Source organism: Marmota marmota, unplaced genomic scaffold, assembly GCF_001458135.2.
Source record: "Marmota marmota marmota unplaced genomic scaffold, marMar, whole genome shotgun sequence".
NCBI classification, from domain to species: domain Eukaryota; kingdom Metazoa; phylum Chordata; class Mammalia; order Rodentia; family Sciuridae; genus Marmota; species Marmota marmota.
The window spans coordinates 21,135,119-21,151,030 of record NW_026000019.1 but is presented as its reverse complement, the minus strand read 5'-3'; the positions used below and the strand labels follow the sequence as shown (position 1 = coordinate 21,151,030).

General features: G+C 36.6%; 1 protein-coding gene across 5 annotated transcripts in view; it reads left to right on the top strand.

Moving 5' to 3' along the window:
* CUNH1orf112 (chromosome unknown C1orf112 homolog) overlaps positions 1-15,912 on the top strand; it is a 34,867-nt gene that overhangs the window by 12,025 nt on the left and 6,930 nt on the right. For 4 of the 5 annotated variants that reach the window (XM_048810054.1, XM_015491850.2, XM_048810055.1 and 1 more), the window contains 10 exons: positions 3,571-3,651; positions 5,218-5,282; positions 6,383-6,531; positions 7,097-7,226; positions 8,208-8,394; positions 9,176-9,258; positions 9,855-9,906; positions 11,276-11,365; positions 12,926-13,111; positions 14,928-15,050. In XM_048810054.1, the coding sequence (XP_048666011.1) occupies positions 3,571-3,651; positions 5,218-5,282; positions 6,383-6,531; positions 7,097-7,226; positions 8,208-8,394; positions 9,176-9,258; positions 9,855-9,906; positions 11,276-11,365; positions 12,926-13,111; positions 14,928-15,050 (1,146 nt within the window). Of the gene's footprint in view, positions 1-3,570; positions 3,652-5,217; positions 5,283-6,382; positions 6,532-7,096; positions 7,227-8,207; positions 8,395-9,175; positions 9,259-9,854; positions 9,907-11,275; positions 11,366-12,925; positions 13,112-14,927; positions 15,051-15,912 lie in introns of those variants that run through there. The other variant, XR_007350040.1, reaches the window with a different exon arrangement.

Sequence of the window (15,912 nt, the reverse complement as noted above, 5' to 3'; positions counted from 1 at the left end):
CCCCCCCCTTTTTTTTATTCCCACTTCCTTCCTTTGCCCTTCCTTGTTCCCCTCACCTTGTTGAAAGGAGGAATTATTTGGTTGGGCATCCTGTACGTTGCAGGGAGGCTGTCCCCTTCTCCACCTTCGTCTCCTACACCCTGTATGTCTTCAACCCCCAACCACCCCCTTTCAATTTTCTTCTTACTTTTATTGACACTGCAGACTCCACAGCTGGTGTTTGGAGAATAAAATTAGCAAAGATTCTTGGACAGGAGTGAGTTGAGGAAAAACCAAGCCCCTGCGTAGTTTACAGTGGCAAGAGAAGAGACCAATGCAGGTGCTATTTGAATGTACGTAAAATGTTTGTCTTACGTATGAAAATCATAAACTAAATTGCAGATGTGGGGCTGATAAATGTGGCCAGCTCCACACTGTCCATTAGCTGAAACAGAGCTCTGATATGGACCCAGCTCTTTACTATTAACTCTGTATTCTGAGCAGCAGTGCCCTCTGTCGTTAACTATTCATGTTTATGGAATCAAAAGTTTTCAAGTAATTTTCACTTATATCTGTTTAGACTACCAAACAAAAACTAGCTTAAACTGGGAAATTCATAAATAGTAGAAATTTATTTCTCATAGTTGTGGAGTCTAGGTATCTATAGTTGTGGAGTCTAGGTATCCAGGATCATATTCATGTATGGTGAGGGCTGCTCTCTGCTTCAAAGGTCCTGCTTCTTGCTTCCTCCTTGTGGGGTAAAAGGCAGCTAGCTCCCTTCCTCTTTATTATAAGGGCCCAGATCTCGCTGGTGAGAGGAGAGCCCTCTTGACTTGTTCTTTCCCCATGGACACCATCTCTGTGTCTATCCCATTGTATATTAGCTTCCAACAAGGGAATTTGCATGGGAGAGGGCACTAACATTTAGACCACAGCACCTTGCTTTCAAAATGTCAAAATAAACCCATTAGATTTAATAATAGTCTGGCATACTAACACGCTCCTAAATTTGCTGGGGCTCTTATAACAAATGACCACGACTGAATGGCATTTTTAAAAACAACAGAAATGTATTCTTTCACAGTACTAGAGGCAAGAAATCCACGATGTGGCAGCAGGGCCAGGTTCTCTCAAAGGCTGTAGGGGACAACCTGTCCACCCTTCTCTGGTTTCTGTGTTACTGGCAGCCCTTGGCATTCCTCAGCTTGTGGCTGTAGAACTCCAGCCTCTGCCTCCATTGCCATGATGTCTCTCCCTGTGTCTCACATCTCTCCACGAGGACACCTGGCGCACTGGATTAAGCACACACCTTACTCCAGCATGACCTTGTCTTGGCTGATTACGTCTGCAATGACTGTATTTCCAAATATAGTCTGAGGTGTTAGGGGTTAGGACTTCAACAGTTCAGCCCATGATAGCCCCAAATCCATATGGTACTTATTATTTATTCTCTATTTTCTTGGATTTAATTTCCAAAAGAAAATATTGAATTAGACTTCTCAGTAGACAGTGTTTTAGCCACAGTAATTGTTTTTCTTTTTTTGGTACCGTGTATTGAACCCAGGAGCACTTAACCACTGAGCCACATCCTCAGCCCTTTTTGTATTTTATCTAGAGATGGGATTGCTGAGTTGCTGAGGCTGGCTCTGAACTTGCAGTCCTCCTCTCTCAGCCCCCCAAGCCATTGGGATTACAGGGGTGTATCACTGCATCTGGCCAGAAATTTATTTGAAAGGCGCTTACATATAATTTAGTTTCCATTGTGATTTCAACATTTGTTCATATAATGATTTGAGAAATTTGTGTTATTCAGAAAATAAGCACATACTTTTATATCTGATGCCTGTACTTAGATTTATTGTCTGCTACATTTGGACTTCATCAGTATTTTATTTAAAGAAAGGAAGAATGGGTACACATTTTAAAACACTGAAAATGGTCTTCCTTGCTTATATTTCCTGTCCCTTCTTTGTTGGCATTGGGATGCAAACTTTGTTTTAAACAGTTGAGTAAATCAAGTTGGGACTACTAATGCATATGTGTTATTCACTTGCTTTTAAAAACATCAAAGTAATAGCTCTTTAAATAGTAGTATGGTATTTAGTAATGAAATAATAACTAGGATGTCAACCAAAGCTTGTACAATTTCTCTGTGAGAGAGAAAAATTTAAAGTAGACAAACTGATAATAAGTTGCCTTATCATTCAGTTGTCGGTTTTATAAAGTAATTCCAGAGTGCTTATTGTGTGCCAAGAAATGTAGTAGGTACTAAGTTAGTCACATCCTCTACCCTAAATAACTTAAGAGTCTAGCTTGCAAGATGAACAGATAATTCTAAGTGCTTCTAGGACAGAGTGATCTTAGTTGGCTCATGGAAGTAGAGTATAAGGTAGGGACCCAATCATGAAGTCATGGAAGGTTTCTTAGGGGGATATGACATCTAGGCTGAAAAAAATTCATTTTACGGTCAGTGTAGATTTATTTTTAATCACTCAGCTTTTATACTTACATAGCACTTTTGAGATTCATGTGCATAATTGAGCAAAAAAAAAAGGTGAATTTTCATCTACTCTATTTCTGCTGAGGAAAACTTTTCAGTTAGTTTTGGTAAAGTTCAAAATGAAGGATCCTATTCAATTAATGGATCATGTGATTCCAATTTTATTGGGTTTAACTAAGGATTTGCTATTGTTGAAAAAAAATCATACTCAACATTAACATTAAGATAAGTTATTTTCATATAAAATAATTCTCAACATTGAAGATAATGTATCTATTTGATTTCATTTTGTGGCACTAATTTAAAGCTCTTCATCAATCTTAGAGTTTTCTGTAGACAATATATTTACCCTATTCTTTTTAATAACTGTATGGTATTATAGTTTATGAATGTACCACAAATATCTTTAGCCTTTTGCCAACATTTGGTTCACTTCAGTTTTCACAGTATCAAGAACTTTGATTTCATAGCAGTACTGGTATTTCTATGAGATAGGTCCAGAAAGGATATTTTAACACTTCCACTCTTAATAAAAATGAACAGAGTGTTGTGTTCATGCTTCCACCAGTGGTAAAAGAAAGTGCTTGTCAACCTCTTTCCTCTTTGGCTTTTTAATCAAATAGCCCTCTGTCCTTCCCCCTCTCACATGATAATGGGGATTGGGTGGTCATTTGGGTTTTTTCAGTATTAGTTATTGATTGGTTGTTTTTTCTTTTCTCAGAACTACCTTTTCGTGTCTTTTATATATTAGTGACCTTTTTCTTTTGACTATTAACTTGATTCCTGTATAGCAATGAATAATAAATTATTTAAATTTCTTTCCCTTTAAAATCAACAAGAAAGATTGCCTCTTTGCTATTAGCCTACTAATAGAATCATGTAGAATTTTATTTTCTTAAATACATCTCTTGTCATTTAGTGTGTGTTTATATGCTCCTGCCAAAATATTAGAGAATAATAATGTTTTCTTGGGAAATTTTTATACTCTGTATTTATTAAGAGGTGTTTTTAGAAAATACCTCATTTATAAGTTTAACTAATTACATATTTGTATTTTTATTATAACTCCTTATGTCCTTTTTCTGGAACAGGATAATACTGACTACAGATTATTCCAGAAAACACTTAAATTATGTCGTTTCTTTGCCAACTCCCTTTTGCATTACACTAAGGTAAAGGCTCTTTTCTTTATAATGCATAAATGTAAAATCTACACTAAATTATAAATTGTCCTGTTATTACTATTCCTACCAAAATTAATCTTTTGAAGTTATTTTATCAAGTATATTTTGAATGGTTGTTAATGGTTTTGTGTTATTAGTTGTTAAATATTGAATACCTATTGTATTATTTAACTTGTTCCCATCATCATTGTTATGTGTGTGCAATTGGGGGGATTGAACCCAGGGGTGCTCTACTACTGGACTATATCCCTAGCCCTTCTTATTTTTTATTTTAGACATGGTCTCACTAAGTTGCTTAGGACCTCACTAAGTTGCTGAGGCTGGCCTCAGACTTGCCATCCTCCTGCCTCAGCCTCCTAAATAGCTGGGATTATAGCCATGCACCCTCATGCACTATCATTTTTATTTTTATTCACATCTGAAAAAAATATTTTCATAAGCATAAATCGATTTTTCAGAAAATAATTCAATTTACCTTTAAATACCATTAAAAATTATTTCTACACATTTCTAAATTAGTTTGTTAAAGTTTAAATGTCCAGACTTTGAAACTGTAGTAACTGTAAGAGTGGGAGTCATGGGAACGGCAGTGACACGGGAGTTGGCGGAGTGGACTGAGTATGTTGCCTAGCACACTGGCCACGCCCAGCACACTGGCCCTAGTGTGTTGTTTTCTGCTTGTGTATGGACTCTGTTGGTCCTCTGGCATTCACCTCTCACAGTAGTCATCTGCCTCTTACACTGGGCTCCTGCAGCTTGCGGGGTCTTACTCCAGGGTCCAGGGGCAGAGGTACACTTGGGAAGTGCACCAGTGGCACTTGAGGGGCAGTCACCCATCTAAGATTCGCTTGGTGAATAGAAGGTAAAATTTTCTGTAATTATGCCCTGTCTTACATTTTTATTTCCATATAACAGTTTCTTTTTTATATACCAGGGATTGGACCCAGGGGTGCTTAATCCCTGAGCCACATCCCTAGCCCTTTATTTTTATTTTTTGAGACAGGATCTCACTAAATTGCTTAGGACTTTGCTAAGTTTCTGAGGCTGGCTTTAAACTTTGCGATCCTCCTGCCTCAGCTTTCTGAGCCACTGGGATTATAGGCACACACCACGTCTGTCTGTCTACACTGTTAGTTTCTAAGAGATAGTCATAATGGATAGAGGAATCACACTTGGATTGAATCCCAGTCTTATTTAGCTACGTGATGAAGTTATTGATATCTGAGCTTCAATCTTCTATTTTGTAAAATGAGGATAATAATATATAGTAAGTTTTTTGATAAGACTGAAAGTACTGTATGTAACATCATTTGGTACTATTGTGGTTCCATAGTAGGTGCTCAGTAAGTGATAGCTGCTAGCTGTAGTTAGGATGGTACTTGTAATGGTAAAGAATTTTATGTACCTGCTCAGCCTCATCTTTCTTTTTATGATCATGTACATTTTTTTTAATGTGGCATATCTAGGATTTTATTTTATTTGCATGCTTTTGGGACAAGATATGTATTAGAAAGTCATATTGCTTACAAAGATTGAAAAATTATTTTATTTCAGGAATTTCTTCCTTTCCTTTCTGATTCTTGTGGCACATTGCATCAGCTTTATCTTCAGTTACACAGGTAAAAAAAAAAAAAATAAGTAGAGAGGGAATCTTGTGAAGGGTGGATTCCATGTGAGTTTACTTACGTGATACACAAGTAATAAATAATTGATGTGGTGATAATAATGAAGGCAAAAAAAATTTTTATTTGATAGATTTAGAAATTTTATTTATTTGAAATTAAAATTGATTTTGTGGGTTTATTTGCAGATTAAACATAGAAGAAAGGAACTGCAAACTTAAAATTAAGTTAGTAGAACTTCCTGACTGAACACAGAAAAGGGCAGAATAGCACATAGTTACATTTGTGATAACATAAATTAAACTCACATACATGTAAGTTTAGTCCCAAAAGAGAGGGGAGAGAGGATGATATAAAAATATATAGCTCAAGATATAATGGCTAAATGTTTTCAAGTTCATTTTTATTTTTGTGTATCATAATCACAGAAAGTGACTATTTTCTGGAGTTTTATTGTCTCTGGGTGCTAGCTTAAAAGTTAGCTTTCAAAGTTTAGCTTCCATCTGGCACACCCATTATTTTGTGGTATATGGGATTGAATCCAGGCCCTCACACACACTAGCAGGTACTCTACCACTGAGCTGCATCCCCAAAACAACTTTTAATAGACATAAAATGAAGCCAGAATTTGTCAGAAGTATCTTTTTAATACACACACACACACACACAGTGTTCCACTTGTTGATTTAGTGTTTGTATTTTACTTACCCTGTTTTTGTCAAATGGTATTAAAATGCATCAAAACAATACTAAAGGCCTGGGAATGTAGCTTAATGGTAGAGCACTTGCCTAGCATGCACAAAGCCGTGGGTTTGACCCTTAGCACAGCAAACAAACACACAAACAAAAATGAAAACAAAAAAAGACACTTATAAGGATTTCTCCAAGATTGTGAACTTTTTAATTTTATAGAATTATGTAACATTTAGTTCAGAGGTCTTCATACATTCTACTATCAATTCAGTACTTCAAGTATATTGCTGCTTTATAGAAACAGATGTAAAATATGCATTTTTTTACTGCTGGAACCTTAGTTTGTAGAACTTACTTTTGTCTGAATTGAGAAGGTAGCTGCTAATGAGCTGTGTTCTTTCCAGCAAGTTCCCTCCAAGCCTGTATGCAGCCAGCATCTCCAAAGCACAGCAGGAAGAAATAGCTGGGGCTTTCCTGGTGACCCTGGATACACTGGTGAGTCAGCTGCTCACGGTCCAGCCTTTCGCACAAGCAGTTTTGGACAATAAATCAGGTAAGCTACAAAGCAGATTTAATGTTAAGTCATCTCCTGTTAATTATGACATATTAGATATGGGTATTTCCCCTCATGTAGTCCCTCTTTCAAAGAATTCAAAAATTATTTATTTTAAATTCCCTCTACTGGGGGTGCTGGGGTTGTGGCTCAGAGGTAGAGTGTTCACCTAGCACATGTGAGGTGCTGGGTTCAATCCTCAGCACCACATAAAAAATAAATAAATAAAATAAAGATATTGTGTCCAATTACAACTTAAAAAAAAATTTTAAAAAACAATTCCCTCTGCTGGGGCTGGGACTGTAGCTCAATGGTAAAACGCTTGCCTCGCATGTGTGAGGCACTGGATTACATCCTCAGCACCACATAAAAATAAAAAAGATATTGTGTGTCCATCTACAACTAAAAAAAAATTCCCTCTACTTTTATTGAACATTTCTCATTTAAAAATATCATGCTTCTAATTTCTTTATGTAACACAATCAAATTTCTGCTGAAAATATTTTGGGCATGCTGTTAGCAATTTGTTGGATCTTAATGTGTAACTTGGTTCCACACCTGGAAGACTTGCCCTGTGAGCTCCAGCTCCCACAGTGCCTACTCCTGGTGGTTGTCATGGAGAAGCTGCCCTCTCAGCCTGAAGACGTGCAGGCCCTGTGGTGCACCGAAGGCCAGGTCCCAGAAGCTGCAGCCAGGTAGCAAATGTGTTGTTCCTGTCCAGTCCTGTCTATTACTCTTAGTTTAGAATACCTTATTGTATGGAATGGTCTTAAAATTAAATATTTTCTATGTCAGATATTCTAGTTAATAGTCACTATGTAGAAAAACTACTTCATAAAAATAGCTATAAGTATATCTATCTGTAACAGATACTAAAAATATTTTGGTCTCTGAACAGTGGCCATGAACACTGACTGTGGTAGAGTAGATGCAAACAGGGGCATATAAAATGAGCCCAATGAGGGGCATTCCCAGGTAGTTCCTGGGAACTGCAGTGTCCTCCGTCTCCCAGCAACACCGTGGCCCAGGCCAAAGTGCCTCGCTCCCTGGGTTATTGTTATGCTTCAGTTCTCTACCCCTTTCTCCAGCCCCTTCTGAACTTTCTTTTCTCCTGCTCAAAACTTCTCAGTTTTGCCTTCAAAGCCATCCTCTGCTTTTTCTCTTCATCCTCTCCTCCTTTCTAACACACACATCAAAGTGGTGAGCTGAGTCTGCCTTTTTATACATGCTTCGTTGTCTTTACCTATTTATATTTTACCTATTTTTAATTTGCTATTTAAATCCTTTATGAAAGTTTCCTCCACCATTTCTATCTTAAAATGGCTCCTCCCTGTCTGAATTATATATAATATTGTTTTCTTTCTTAAATCTAAATAGTTAATTTGGCTTTCTTTCCAGTTCCCTGAGGAACTTTGACTTTGTATAACTCAGTGCATGATAAACAAGTTGGTGAATGATGAAAATAATGTCCAAGAAAATTCTTCTCCCTTTTGTAACTTATTCTAACAGTGAATATATTTCATGTGTGCATGTTCACATATATTAGCAGCTATTACTGATTGTATCTCTTGAGATCTTGCCTTGCTAAAATAACCTTCCCTGTGATATATTATTATTTTACCTGCTAAATAATAAGTGCTATTAATATTGGGTTCAATGTTCTGACTTCCCTGCAGGAGATCTCTACTCACGGCCATTTTCCACAGTTTCGAGCAGTGTTCTGGTGAACTCTCTCTACCTGTTCATTTGCAGGGAGTGCAGAGAAAAGGGAAAGCTGAGGTGGCTGTCACCTTGTACCAGCATGTTTGTGTTCATCTGTGTGCCTTCATTGCTTCCTTTCATCCCTCGTTGTTTCCTGAGCTGGTGAGCATGTTGCTTGCTGGGACAAGTGGAGTTACACTTCTGCTCTTTTCACTGAAATTGTGATTCAAGTGTAGAAGAAAGTTAATGATTATTCCCTCAACTGCATATTTTATCCTTTAACTTGGTTGTCTTGGAATGTAATCCTCGATTCCTATAGATTTTAGATTAAATAGCTAAAATACTTGGGGAAACATTTTGAGTGGAAAGTATGATAAAACATTGTGAGTAGAGGAGAACTTGTATAGAATTTTATTTAATTTCATAAAAGAAGTAAATAGACCTTAGACATAATGTGCATGTTTTTTATTTTTCATAGAATTGGATTAGAAGAGAGACTTTTTTAAATTCTAGGAAAGTTCCTAGAATTTAATGAAGGATCAGAATTAGTTAAGATATTATACAGTGGGTACGGCTATCATATATTAAATATTTTGTATGAGTAGTTAAAGGCAGGGAAAAAACTAGCATATATTTTATTTCCATTGCTTTAAAGATTTTAGGCTACTTAAAGAATTCTTGTGGGTCCTAATGATTGAATTACCACATGTAAAACCAGTTTTGATTCTCTGTGGCCTGACCCAATGATTAACATATATTTGGTGCTTATTAAATGCTGAGGGAATGTCATCATAGGTTCTTTGTGATATTAGAAATTAAAACATTGTCATTGAGAATCTGTTACTATATTCCGATAATGATTTCTTGTGGAGAAATGTAATGTTAATGATAATTTATCATGCACTTTAGTATATTTATGAGCTAACTTTTTGTTTTCCATTAGGATGCTGCTCTGTTGAATGCTGTGCTTAGTGCTAATTTGATCACCTCCTTGTTGGCAATGGATGCATGGTGCTTCCTCGCTCGGTACAGAATACTTAGCATTTTGGTGTTTGGGGGTTTTTTAGTAGTGACTGACAATAAATGATTCTATAATTGTGAGTAGTAGTCCATTAATAGCACCTCAAAATGGTTTGACTTGATATCACAGCACTAAATTATAGGAAGCAAGTTTCCTCTTTCCTTTCTTTGGTACAAGCCCATAGATAAGCATTTAGTAGTAATTTTGTGATATTCTTTAGCCAGAAAAATGGGATGAGCACTCCTGAATCAGTGAAACTTTGAGCACTGTCATGATGTCTCAAGTGGAAAATGCCATACCATGAAACCTTGTTTTATGTACAAGATTATTTTGGCATAACTTTACCTCCAGGCTAGGAGTATATGAAACATAATGAGCTTATTGTTTAGACTTTGGTCCCACCCCTAAAATATCTCATTTTGACTAAGTAAATACTAAAAATCCTGAGTGAAACACTTCTGGTCCTAACATGCATGAGGTATATTCAACCTTTAAGTAGTTTCGATGTCCTCATCATAGTATTTAGTGCTTTTTGAAAGTTTATCTCCTTCCTTTTCTGAATAATTGAAGAAAAATGACAGCCTTCTGTTTTGTATTGCAGATACGGGACTGCAGAGCTCTGTGCATACCATGTCACCATTGTGGCTCATCTAGTGAGTGAGACATCCACTTTGCATATGTTTTCTCTGAGGATATGACATTGTTGAAGAATGTGAATAGCATAAGGAAAACCAGTCTGGTAGTGAAATTGTCTTGACAGTTTCTTTGCTCTGCATTAATGCTGGTGAATTGAGAAAGATGTTATAACAACATGCTATTTATTAGTGTAATTTGCATAAAACTAGGGAAATTTTCTTTTTTTCGAAATTTTAAATTCAGTTCCACTAATTGTTCTAGGAAAGAAAGATAAGATTAAGTGTGAATAAATTTTTTAAAAATAAATTTTAAATTGAATTCAAAATAGAAAATTAGTGTTGGTTGTAACATTGTTGGCCAGGAGTTCTCCCTTCTGTCTTTTCTGTATGATGTCACTGACTCTTGATCTTGTTGTACTTCTCTCAGCCAGCATGCTTTGAGAGAGGGACAGTTTGACAATTAATCAATGCTTTAGGAGAAGAAGTCCTATTTTGTCAGTGGGTATACAGAGAAAATGATTTAATAGTGATTTTTTTAACCTTTTTAATGTCCACAGTTTTTTGCTTTTAAATTGAGGTGTTTGATGTGTTCCATGTGAGATGACTATGGCCTTATGATCTTTTTGTTGTATTTTTTCCTTTGGCATTTGATAAAGATCTTATGTGAACCCATCATCCACCTTTTGTTTTGTTTCTTTGTAGAATGATTATGTTACATTTCTTGTTTTTTTTTGTTTTTGTTTTTGTTTTGTTTTTTTCTGTTGTTGTTTTTTGGTACTAGGGATTGAAACCAGGGGCACTCTACCACTGAGCTACACCCCCAACCCTTTTTATTTTCCCTTTTGAGACAGGGTCTTGCTGGCTTCAAATGCCTTAGCCCTCCAGTCACTGAGATTACAGATGTGCCCCAGTGCACCTAGCTCTTGGTTTACCTTTTAAGGATTCTGCAGACTAAATCCAGTGAAGTCTGAACATGCATAATGGCCAACAGGTATGTCTCTGTGGCTGATAGTCTAGATCTTACTGTACTAAACCTCTCACATATCCTACACAAAACACACTGATTTTTGTCAGTTGATTTTTTGTTTTTGTTTTTGTTGTTAATGGACCAATACCTTTATTTATTTTTTAAAATATATTTTTAGTTGTAAATGGATGCACAATATCTTTATTTATTTACTTTTTATGTGGTGCTGAGGATTGAACTCAGTGCCCCACACATGCTAGGCAGGCATTTCACCACTGAGCTACAATATCGAGCCCTGTCAGTTGATTTTCATATGTCAGGTTTCTTTTAATAAAAGCTTTCCTGGTACCTTAGATCCTAAAAAGTTTCCACAAGCCTGCTTTTAAATCAGCCTCTTCTCTCCCTCCTGCCTTTTTCCAGGTAAAATCCTGCCCTGGAGAATGCCATCAACTCATCAACCTGTCAGTGCTGTTGAAGCGCCTCTTTTTCTTCATGGCCCCTCCCCACCAGGCAAGGACCCCATCTTTGCCATCCTCTTTGGGCAGCTGCTGAGTGCTAAGTTCATTCTTCCCTTCCTTTATTCACAATTTAAGTGTCAGCATGATCTGAGCATTAATTTTTTTCTAATCATAAATTTTTAACCAACTGATGGCTTTGCTTATTGCTTTTAGCACTGTCGTTTTTGAAACCTTTGCTTCAAGTTACAATTAATTCCTCTAATTCCATCCTCCTGAAGTGTATCATTCTCCTTATATGTTTGAAAAATATGCAGTGAAATGGCTCTATATCCTTTGTTCTTTGAGGAGCTAGAATGTTATGTTCTGAACGATGTTTTCTACTTTTTCATAGTAAATAAGTTGAACATCTAAGGGAAAATTTCTAGTATGGTGAGCCTTTGCCACCGAGGAAAACAGACTGTGCCACATGAGGTGCTTCCCTCCCACAGGAGCCCGTTCACCAGTCAGCACAGTTCTCTGCTTTCCCTGAAGCCATGTGGGTTTTTATTTTTTATTTGGAGACAGGGTCTCTAAGTTGCCCAGGCTGGTGTCAGACTTGGGATCCTCCTACCTCAGCCTCCTGAGTTGCTGGTATTAGAGGCACGTGTGCTACTGTGCCTGGCACTATCAAATTTGGGGACTCTTAGGGGACTTTTTAAAAGTTTTTGATGTAGGAAGAGTTTCCTATAATAAGTCCATTTTAGATAATATAAATTGAATTGTTTCATTTCTTTAAAAAATACACTAATATATTTCCTAGTTGAATTACACTTTAGTAATTAAGTGCACCATTGTTTTTTCCACCAAAACTGATATTTTTAACTGTTTTTAGAACTGTGTTTCCCATTTTTGTGTAGTCTATTGGTTCCTGAATTTTAATAAAACAGTACTGTTTCTTATTAATCCATGCCTCTTTGAATTATCATCTCAGTGGTGGGATGGACCTGATGTGTGGCTTGCCTTGTGCAACCGTATGGTATGTCTTGTAAGAGGAACACAGCAAGCTGACCCATGTGCTTCTCTGTATTCTTTACTGTGGTCAGTTGAGAAAGTACCGAGCTGGAAGGGCTGGCTAAGTCAGCGTGGGGTATACTGGAATATTACTTTTGATTTTACAAGGTGAGGAGTATTTAGGAAACTACTAGATCTAATGGGTAGGAACAAGATAAAGTATCTGATGTGACTAATAATGAAATATACTATTTAACATTTCTTAGTGCATTTATGTCATGCTTCATTTAAACTTTTTCATTTTGGAAACAAATGCATGCTCATTTTGGTGACGTTGGTCAATACCTAGTGATGTTACTGTGCAGTCAAAATGCTTTTTTATTTTTATATTTTATTTATTTATTTACTTTTTTTTTTTTTTTTTTTTTTTAAATTTTGGTGGTGGTTCTGGGCGTTGACCTCAGAGCCTCATACATGCTAGGCAAGTACTCCACCACTGAGCTACATCCCCAGCCCAAAATGCTTTTTTATATATTAAATATGGAAATTAATTCTTGGTTCTCATGCATCTCATCATCCAGTTGTCTGATGTTACTCTGGTTTCCTTAATGATTTATTTCAGGTGGAGTTTGTCCAAAAATTTCCTCCAAAAGAAGCAGAAAATGTGCCTGTGTGGCAGTGTATTTCCTTCCAGGCGTTATCTACAGACCTGAGGAGACAGGCTGTGCATGAAGTGGCCACAGTGGGTGTTGCAGAGTGCAAGAAGTGGCTGGGCAGCAATCACACTCTGGGAGAGCTCAGCTCTTTGGTAAGGTGATTTTGATGAGTCACTTAATTCATCAGCTGTTCACTGAGTTCTGCTTGAGATTGGTGATAAGAAGACAGACTCTGCTTTTAGGTCCCAGCAAGGTTTTTGGGTTGGTAGGGATCTCTGAGAAGCTTAACGTCTGGATTGTGTAAATTATATTGGGGGCAGTGTTCCCTCTGTTACTCAAGACATGTTGAAACTGGATACTTAATTTGTGGTACTTTTGCTGACATATCTCTGCAGTAGACAGATGGGTTTAACAACATACAACTTCCATTTTATGACGCCCCCCTGAGCCTTTATGGATCTTTCTACTTAGAATGTTCCCTTATAAAATATAAAAACTATATATGTTTTATAAAGATAAAAAGTATATTAACTCTCACAGGAAAAGAGACTCATGTACTGTAAGGAGTAGAAAATATGTAACTAAGATAAAGCAAGTTGACTAGATTTGGTAGCAGAAGGTAATTGGAGAAAAATCAAGGAAGGATAGCAGCAGGACATTCAAAGACAATTTGAAGAGTTTAGGGTTTTCTCAGGATATGGGCTTCCATGTTGACAGTAAATGTTCTAATATTCTATGTAATGGTACTTAAGTATTATGATAACTTAAGATACTTACATATATCCAAGGGAAGCTGTTATATGCCTTTGTTTTAGAAAAACTGTTAAATACCTAGTTAGGAAGTGGGTCACATTTTTGTATTTTATGTGCACTAATTTATAGTGCCCAGCTAGCTTGGCTGGCAGAGGCTGAGTCTCTTAATGTGCACTACTTTCTCTAAGAGAGACAAATGTTCTTTTATTTTATATTAGGAAAAATCACCAATTTTCTAAAATTGAATCATCCTTTAAAGTATGACCAAAAATTTTGTTAAGCAGGTTTTTGACATGTTTATTTTTAAAAGGAAGTAGGAAAATATTAAATAAGGAGCTGTATGGTAATTACATAAAGTAAAGTATGGTTGTTTAATGTATTAAAAATCATTGCTACTATTAGATTCTTATATGGCCTTCACCCCTACCCCCATCACACCACACCACCAACAGCTCCATCCTGTCTAGAAGGAGATTTGAGTGTAACCGTAGACAACAGTGAGTCTGGAAAAGACAGTTTTAAGTTTTAGCTTCCAAGTAGTACACTTCCTAAGTACTACATTTGGTTATTAAATGTAGGGTTGCTGAGAAAGCTCCAATTTTAAAATAATAGGAACAATAAAAATCTAGTAACCTGTAAAGATTACTGAATGCACAGTAATTTAAATTAGGCTGACCACACTGGCCACTGCTCAAATCTGTTCATTAAAATACAGTAGCTTCAGCTGGGCATAGGGGTGCACACACACCCGGTAACCCCAGTGGCTTGGGAGGCTGAAAAAGGAGGATTGCAAGTTCAAAGCCAGTCTCAGCAACTTAGTGAGACCCTGTCTCAAAGTAAAAAATTTAAAAAAGGGCTGGGGATGTAGCTCAATGGCTAAGCACCCCTGTGTTTATCCCTGGTACCAAAAAAGTAAAAAACAATTACATAAAATATAGTACTGTTTTAAGTTGTTACGTTTTCAGCCTGAAAGGAAAAAAAATGTAGAAAAATAAAAAGCAAATGTTTCTGTGTATAAGGAAAGTTAGTTTTAATAAAAACATATTTGTATTAAATAAATCACTAGAAAGATGGATTTGGCTCTTGGCGTCACTCCACGTGGATTTCTGTGAAGAGCTCTAAGTAACTCACATATCCTATGGGAAAGATTGGGCTCCTGGTCCTTAGTCCAACTGGTTTCTGAACTCGGGTCTTTTCTCCTTCTCTTCAATTTAGAATGCAGTCCTCTCTGCTTTGCTTGCTGTATGTAATTCTGCTGGTGAGACTTTGGATATTGGGCAACAAACTGCAATTATGGAAGTTGGGAGTCAGCTTTGGGCTTTTTTAAACATTAAACAGGTAAGTGAAGCAAATAATCATTTTCTGGAAGAAGAAATTTTAAATATTGAAAAGAGAACAGGACGAAAATTTCCCTGGAAAGTAAAATATGTCTAATTTATTGAGAAGCTACTTGTGATTCAAACTGAAAGCACTGACATGTACACTCAGGCAGTTCTTTTTCAGAGTGTTACGGAGTTATGGTAACAATCTAGTAAATTTCACAGTGACCATCTATTCTTATGGCTTGTTGGACCCTGTTTTAAAAATTTCCTCCGCTATTGGTTTCTGTTTTCTCTTGGGCTGACATAGTCTGCCTCTGATTCTCGGGCCTCTCATAAGATCTTCTGGGCATGGAGTGGGTCAGAGCACTCGTGGCTACTTTGTATTCCTCTTTCCTAGCAAAGCCAAAAGATTAAGCCATCAAGTCAAAATTAGAATGATAACTTCCTACACATGGTTGGAAACTTAAGTTTCTTAATTTAAAAATCTCAGTATGTTCTGTTTTCTTTGTAGTCAAAGGTGGAAATAAATATGTGATCTGTAGCAGCTTATGGAAACAGTCAGCATTTATAGTTCTGGGAAATAACTGAAATGATTTTGCAGATCCTGTTTCATCATCAGTGGTCAGATTACCTTCCTACAGCATTTTTAATTTCAACAATGCTTTCCTCCAATGCTCACACATCATTCAGTAAATATTCACTCGGCCTTTCTGTGCTAGGGATGGATATAGTTTATTATAGTGTGACAAACAATAGTTGTGAAGAAATGGAATTTTAAGACTAGGGAGCATACAAGTTTACAGTGGCAGACAAAAGTAATTAGATCTCCTTTAGACTTGAATCTTGGATTGAATCATGGATTTTTTTCCTAGCCAGGT